The 7,565-nt window shown below is 40.5% G+C and overlaps 1 protein-coding gene across 1 annotated transcript in view; it reads right to left on the bottom strand.

Annotated features, from left to right (window-relative positions):
- Nucleotides 1-544: 544 nt before the first annotated feature.
- The window catches only part of DENND5B (DENN domain containing 5B), a 131,482-nt gene continuing 124,461 nt past the window's right edge, over nt 545-7,565 (bottom strand). Inside the window, exons 20-21 of the mRNA XM_004700004.2 lie at nt 6,826-7,000; nt 545-5,126 (exon numbers count right to left, since the gene is read on the bottom strand). Of these exons, the coding sequence (XP_004700061.1) occupies nt 4,931-5,126; nt 6,826-7,000 (371 nt within the window). The 3' untranslated portion in view covers nt 545-4,930. The remainder of the gene's footprint in view (nt 5,127-6,825; nt 7,001-7,565) is intronic.

The raw sequence follows: 7,565 nt of genomic DNA, 5'->3' as shown, positions 1-7,565 counted from the left end.
TTTTTTTAAAGAAAGAGTGAGTTTATTGAAGGAAGATACTTTGGAAAAGCAGTCCAAAGGGCCCTTAGTTAGGCTAAAAGGCTTGCTTTCAATTATTTTAAGAATGCACCTATGAGTGGAATCGCTAAATCATATTGTAATTCTCTACTAAACTTATTGAGGGTCACAGTGGCTGTTACCATTTGACATTCCCACCAGTACTACAGGAGGATCCCAATTTATTCATTCCTTTCACAAAACTTTTTCCATAACAATCATAATGGAGAAAAATAATTTGTTATCGTTCTGATTTACGTTTCCCATAATGGCACTGAGCATCTTTTCATGTGTTTGCCATTCACATGTCTTCTTTGGAAAATGCCTGTCCACAGCATTTACTCATTTTAAAATTATATTGTCTTTTCATTTTGTAAGGAGTCCCAGTTGGCCAGTAGTTTGTATATTTGCGACATAATTGGTTTGGTTTTCGCTCTCCTTTCTGAAGTCATTTGTCCGGTGTGCCACTTGGTTTTAAGATTCAACAAGAATAAAGCAAAACAAAATATCAACCCCACAGTTTTATTTGTATAGAACAAAGCATGAAAAGTCATATTTAAATGTACTCCAAAACCTGAAAAACCCACATCAGTTTCTATGATACGTATGGTAAAGTGCTTGATATCACAATACTCTTTAAAATTTATATTATGTTCAACTGAAGAAAAAAATCCAGTTCTGACGCATTTTGCTAACATTATAAAGAAAAACAATATAATTTAAATGCAGAAATGTTTTAAGATACACAGGATACATTTATACATGGTTCAAGTGTAACACAGATTTTTTTCTACATGTTTCACACCCTCATTTGATTGCTAACAGAAACTCTTTACCTTGCCTTTCTATTACCAGCAAGACTGATTTCACTTGGGAATTGGATCAAGCATGATTTCCTCTCCAGTAATTCAAGGATACCCAGGATCCCTTCAGGCGGGTATAAATTTGGCTTGATGAACTTTTTCTCACCTTGGTATTTTAGCTCAATGTAATCTCTTTCCAAAGCCAATCTTTAATTTCTCCTCGAGAGGGCATGTGAGCTTGAACAAGATTTGGAAGGATGAGGTTCTTCTTGGGACCTTGTGATCACATTACAATCTGCAATCCACATAGAAAGTGTAGGCTCGTTTTCCCACACGATATATGCATGCCTCAACAGGAATGTGGAACCAGAGTAGTTTCTGATTTTTCCCGTTTTCTATATGGTACAGAATAACATAAAAAATACTGTCTCAGAAAAAGGGTCTTCAAAAGACCCAGATAACCTGGGAGTAAGATTCACTTTTGGGAGAGTAGTGGATGGCTCAAGACTCCATTCTCAATCAATGAAGGTGTGTTAACACTGAAACAGATGTAGTTAAGGTTCAGACTTTCCTTTCAACATGGTAAAAGAAAACAAGACCAGTTTCTGTAAACCTCACAGAGAAATATTCAAGGTTCTTCAAACGAAAGTAGTCTACCGAACACTCCTTTTATAGTGCAGAGAAGGTATTTCATTATGAAACGCTACACTCCAGTGAGGTTACATAAATATTGCCCTGTAGATGTGAAGTCCTTGGCAGTTGCCTCATGTTTCAAAATGTCTTAGGGGTGTCAACATGTAATATACACAAGCTGATACGCGTGGTCACAGCCCTCTCACCCACTTACATTCATGAACCGTCTTTATTGACAAAAAGAAGAAATACCAGAACTCCGTAGTTCTCCTCTATCGTTCATATATAGTGTGGCAGAAGACCACTGAAATGAATTTTAAAATATAAAGTCATGTTATAGTATTACAGGTCCCAAAAGGCATAAAAATGAATTAAACATTTGTTATCAACTTTAGAGGAAGATCCAGGCTTCCCCCGCCAGCCAGAACCCTACTTTATGCTATTTCACAAGCACTGAGCCTCATTTTTAAGGAGCTAATGACTCCTGGCCAGTGCATAGCTTGAGGTTTTCACACCTAATTGCAACACCTATGTTTGCCACCTTGCTACCAGGGTTGACATTAGGGATGTCAGGAGATCTGAAAAATACTTGGCAAAAAAAGTATTTTTCAAGAGATAATACTTTTGGCGATTTAATTTTAAAACAACTTATTTTCAAGCTATTGATTTTTTGTGAAAATACTAATTATGGTCCCAGATATTTGCTTTGAGATTTTTAAAAAAAGACTAAAAATTTGGATTTTTATTCATTTTAACAAGTTATGATAAAGCAATATACTAATTTTTACTATTAACAATATCTCTAAGTGGGTATGGTCCTTTCAGAAGTCACCTTAAAGGCTCTAAGGATTCTACTATTGCTCTGCTGACAGTATTTTAGTACTGGTTCAAGGGCAATTAAAAGTCATGTAAGAAATAAGTGTTATTTTTAAATATGTGACCCCATTACTTTGGTAAGCATTCTTTTTATTTTTCAAACTTAGATCTGAAGGCCTTTAAGTCACTTCCAAACACTGAATATATTCTGGAAGGCCTAGCTTTTCCACTACCAAGAATATTTAAAAAAATGGACAGGAGGCCCCTCAGGCAGCTTTCAAGGACTTCCGCCCATGCTCAGAGCACTGACTCAGTCACTGGTTCCCTGTCAATGCTTTAAAGAGCCCAGTATTGAGGAGCATGTACTGAATCTCATGTTTTATATATATTTTTAAACCAGTGATTTTGCTGTTATACTATATAAAATGAGCTGAAACTTCAAGTATAACCTATCTTTTTGAGGGATAGGGTGTCATTTTTAAATCAATGGTTTATTTTACAGCCTCAAATCATCCAACTCTGGACCTGTTTTTTTTTATAACAGATGTTAATTCTCACCCATTTGAAAGCGGTTTGTTAAAATGTATAATAATGCTTACTTCCTACCGGTCTATCTGGGCTTAGTATCTGCAGAAGAGGGAGAATGAGCATTGCAGTCTCTTAGTAACGATGCCTGGAAGGTCTGGTCGCATGCAGACCAGGACAATAAAAACAAAACCAGCCATTCTAGACTCTGTGTTGTCCTGTCACTGACCAGCTATGGGTAAGTATTTTATCTCTTTGATCAGTAAGTCTTTCCATGTATAATTAATCGAACTCATCCTCATTGGTAGCCCAGGGTGTGTCAAACACATGGATTTCGGAAGAGGTAAGGACAAAAGCATCCATTAAATCAGTAGTGGACTGTTCCTAGGCAGTACCACACTTTAATAGCCTGTCGTATAAGAAGTTCTGGAGGTCTCCCTAACAGTCTTTCCAAGCCACAGTGGAAAAGCCACCCTATGGTAGACACAGCTTGGCTGGAGGTCAGCAAATCTTGTGTCTATCCAGGGCCACCTAGCTTCTTAAACCCTCCCCACGCCTTCCAATTCGGCCCAAGAGCATTAGAAGGGGCTGTTTCCTGGCTGCCCTGAATGAGTACAGTGGTTGATAAGGGGAGAGGGGTACTTGCTTTATTAGTTTCTTCCTCCAGGAAATAAGGGACACAGCTGTTGGCTAAAGCCCAGCACCCTCCAGTGGGTTGTGCACGGCTCCCAAGAGCCTCTGGCTTTGCTCCTCAGCCACCTGAGACTAACTCCCGGGGCGCTGCTGAGGCAACCTCACTGCTAAAATGTACACACGCCTCAGGAAGAATTACAGGACCTACTCGGCACAAGACCTAAGTGATCAGCTGACACCACATTTATTGGACTTTCTCATAATCAAACTAGGAAGTTACACTTTTGGTCTTTGTAAGTGGTCCTCTCGTTTTGCTTTCATTTTGTTAGTCTGTGTGGCAGTGCCCTCGAACTCCCAGGGACCAGTTGTTTTACATTTTTACTCCTTGTGCAAAGAAACATACATGGCTTCCTTGGAACCGCCCCATCCCCCTCAGACATCCATTCTTTCTCTCCTGTTATTTGCAGTATCATGGTCAACAAATACTTTTCACAAAAACATTCCAGGCCCCACAGAGGAGGCCCCTCCTCCTTAAACATTCTTTGCATTTCCTGTGAGGGGGATGGGCTTGGGGATAGGGGCTGGGGGGCAGCCTTCTGAGGAAAAGCAGTCTGGATGGCCAAAGGACCAGGAATCACAAAGCTGTATGCTCAAATTCACATCTCCCCAAAGTCCCTCAAATAACAAGAGTAAAAATGCCAGGAATGAAGTTAGTCTAGGCTAATCTTTCCAAAGTGTAAAGACGTTATAATCCCACAATTTAACATACTTCTTAGGCTTTGTGTGCTCTCTCTCCAGTTCAGCCAGGCTCCTGGGGTTCAGTATTTTAAATATTTCAATTTTATCTCCATCTTGTGCACACTGAAATTTTTTTTCCCTCTGAAGACTGGAAAAGTGACTCACAATTCAAGTGTATGAGACAGTTTGTAACTTCAAGGAAAGAACTGCGGACTTGCCGTTTCAGTAGGTAAAGCAGTTTACATTCACAACACACAGGACGGGACACAGGCGTGGCTGGCTCCGACATGACAATGCATTCTGGGTTCCTCTCTGACACATGGAGGGAAAATCAGCCCATCTGGGTGGCACTGTATTTACATGTTTACTGGCTTCTTCCTGACTAGCACCTCTCTTTACACCCCAAACCCTGACTTTTTTTAAACTACTTATTTTTTAAGTCACAGTAATATTCAATCTAAGAAAAGTATGTTATTAGAGTAATATAATTTCTTCAAGATAGCATATTTACACACTTCTAACACATGAAAATACTCTATTTTATACTAAATTCCAGGTTCAAATGAACTACAACACAGCATTTGCCTTGTCTGTAGCATTAAGGATTGTTCAAATTGGGGGATAGAGTAGCTGCCCCCTGCAGTGAATCACTACTGTACCAGACAAGTCCAAATCGATCCATCTGGACTGGTTTAGTAGGGGAAGGTTCAAGGTTCAGGAGCAAGCAATCTCTGGACTGAGAGCTTCTAGCCAACTGGGTTCACATCCACTCCTTTGATGAGCGAGCCTTCTAAAACCAGGGTGAAGTCCTGAATGGTCTGCAGGATGCGGATGAGGGAGTTGACACTCATGCGGTCTCGCAGCAGGGCACTCTCTTCATACATTCGGGTGATGGCAGGGCACTCGGCTAACAATGGAATCCACTGCGGAAGCAGGCGATCCCTGCAGATCCAAGGAGAAACATTTCCTGAGCATGGTTCACCTCACCCCAGAGAAACGCACATTGTTGCTTCCAACAGGGAATAAGGCAGGGGATGATAAAGATGTGGGACTGGATGCTGCGAAATCCAGCCAATTTGCTGAGGTCGGTAGAGAGGAAAACCAAAGCCAAGAAGTTGGATATTGACTGGTGAGAAGATACAGAAGATTCATTCCGAATGAATGCGAAAGTGTGGACGAGAAGGTGAGAAGACCTCACACACAGTAAAGACAACCTCTACTAAGAATTTACCACTTTCACTACGAGGCAGAATGAAATTTCTTCTTCTTTTTTCAAACAAGGGAGTTATTCTGACATCTGTGACAGATGGGGAAGCAAAGGAAGCTTTGGGAAGAAGGATGAACGTTAAATACTGGCGATTATGTTCTTTTTCTTGCTTACACAACAAAACTCGGTAAGGAAGAAACAAAGCCACAGCAGAACACCATTAAGAAGATTTTACAAAACTGTACGCAGGATTGTATTAGTCTGATAAAAATCAGAATTGTGGAGAGATAAAAGGAGATAAGGATTCTATGCAAAAGGAACTTGAAAAACAGCTGGAATTGGACCCCCTTTATAAAGAAAGATACAGAACTGAGTTCTGTAGACCAGCGGCTTCAGGAGGACACATCTCTTATCTGAATTAAACCCTGACATCAGTGTTAACTGTCACTAGGCACCTACAGCGTCCTCAGTGAGCCGCACTCGAATGCCTCTCTTGACAATTCACTGCCCTGACTCCGTTCCACTCACAGCGACAGGGCGACCATTGTCAGGCCAGCTTGAATCTCAGGTGGGGGGCTGTAGGGGCTTAAGAAAAAAAACAAAAAACAGCACACAACATAGAGAACTTAAAACTAAAGTCTTAAACTTTTTTCCCCCTAAAATTTCTGTGTGTGCTTCACTTCCTAAAATTTTGGAAGCGGTTATAACATCAATGCACTGTATAGTTTGTTTCTGTCATTAAAAAAATTAGAGGGGTAGGAAACGGTTTGCAAAAATCCCACATGAAATTTAAAGCAACATGGTCACAGACATACATTATATCATCAACAGAAACCAAACTCTTTGCCAGGGGGTGGATCTTGATTCTTAGTAACCCTAAGGGACACTTATAGGGCAGCCCCATAGGCTTTCTAAGCCGTCGACCTTACAGAAGCGGGCTGCCCCATCATTCTGCCAGGGGGCTGGTGGGCTCCGATTTCCAGCCTTCAGTTAGCACTGACTGCGTAACCACTGCACCAGGCAGGCTTTTCATATTCAAAGTAAATATATGCACGTGTATGTGGTCAATCTAGTTACGCTATCTCTCTGTGGAGCCAGGAGAGGGGTTCCAGAGTGAGACTGGGTGTGAATCTTGGGTTTGCCTCTTTCTAGCTATAGGATCTGGGGAAAATTTCTTAACTTACTGGTGCCCTGACTTTTTTCATTTATAAAATGGGGATATCGGTTGCTACATCATGTAGTAGAGTTCATATATGTCAACGAGATAACGGGGTCTAATATATAATTAACTATCTAATAAACATTAGTTTCATTAACTCAGAATGAAAGAAACTCAAGGAAGAGCTTTGTAAGGGGCACAATCTGGTACAACCCTCTCTGGATGATTTTTCCACAAGTCAAAAAGGCAAAGAAAGTCAACAACTGGCTTTATACCTTGTTCCGAGGCAAACTAAAATCTGGAATTTGCCATCCTTTCCAATGCTCCTGGGTGCAGTATTAATGGCATGCACATAGTGGCAGAAGGGTTTGCTGGATGATTTCTGAATAAGGACATCGTCTTCATTATCTAGAATCTGGTCAGCGGTTTCAAAATAAGCAACGGCTTTCTCTGGGAAAGGAAGTCATATATACATCATATATACATCAACAGTTCATATGTGCAGAGATTTATCGTTTAAGTTTACCCTGGAAATACAAAGGATGCTATGCACGTCACCAGTTCTGAAGGCAAAGCGTTATTTACCACTGCCTGCAGACTAAATTCCAGCGGTCCATGTTTCATGGTAGAATAATACGCTCTCAGGAATTTATTGCTTACTCTAGATTGTATTCTAAAAGGTGGTAAGTTTACTCTCTAAAATATTTTTATAAATTGGATATTGGCAAAAACAAACACCATATATACTTGTGTATAAGTCGAATTTTCCAGCACATTTTTAATGCAGTTTTGTGGTAAAATTTGGTGTCTCGGCTGATATTCCGGTCGGCTTATCCTCAAGTATATACGGTAAGCAAAAGGCTCTTCTGTTAAAATTGGAACCTCCTACAAGCAGTGAAGATAGGCAGTCACTGAGATGACTGCCCTGTTGTAGTGATAGAGTAGCTGACCCACACTTTGCCCTGTTCTAGTGATAGAGTAGCTGACCCACACTTTGCCCTGTTCTAGTGATAGA

This window comes from Echinops telfairi, unplaced genomic scaffold (genome assembly GCF_000313985.2).
Source record: "Echinops telfairi isolate 266 unplaced genomic scaffold, ASM31398v2 ScPeMD7_7406;HRSCAF=8444, whole genome shotgun sequence".
Taxonomy (NCBI): domain Eukaryota; kingdom Metazoa; phylum Chordata; class Mammalia; order Afrosoricida; family Tenrecidae; genus Echinops; species Echinops telfairi.
The sequence above is the reverse complement of the archived record's forward strand: the minus strand, read 5'-3'. Positions and strand labels throughout refer to the sequence as shown.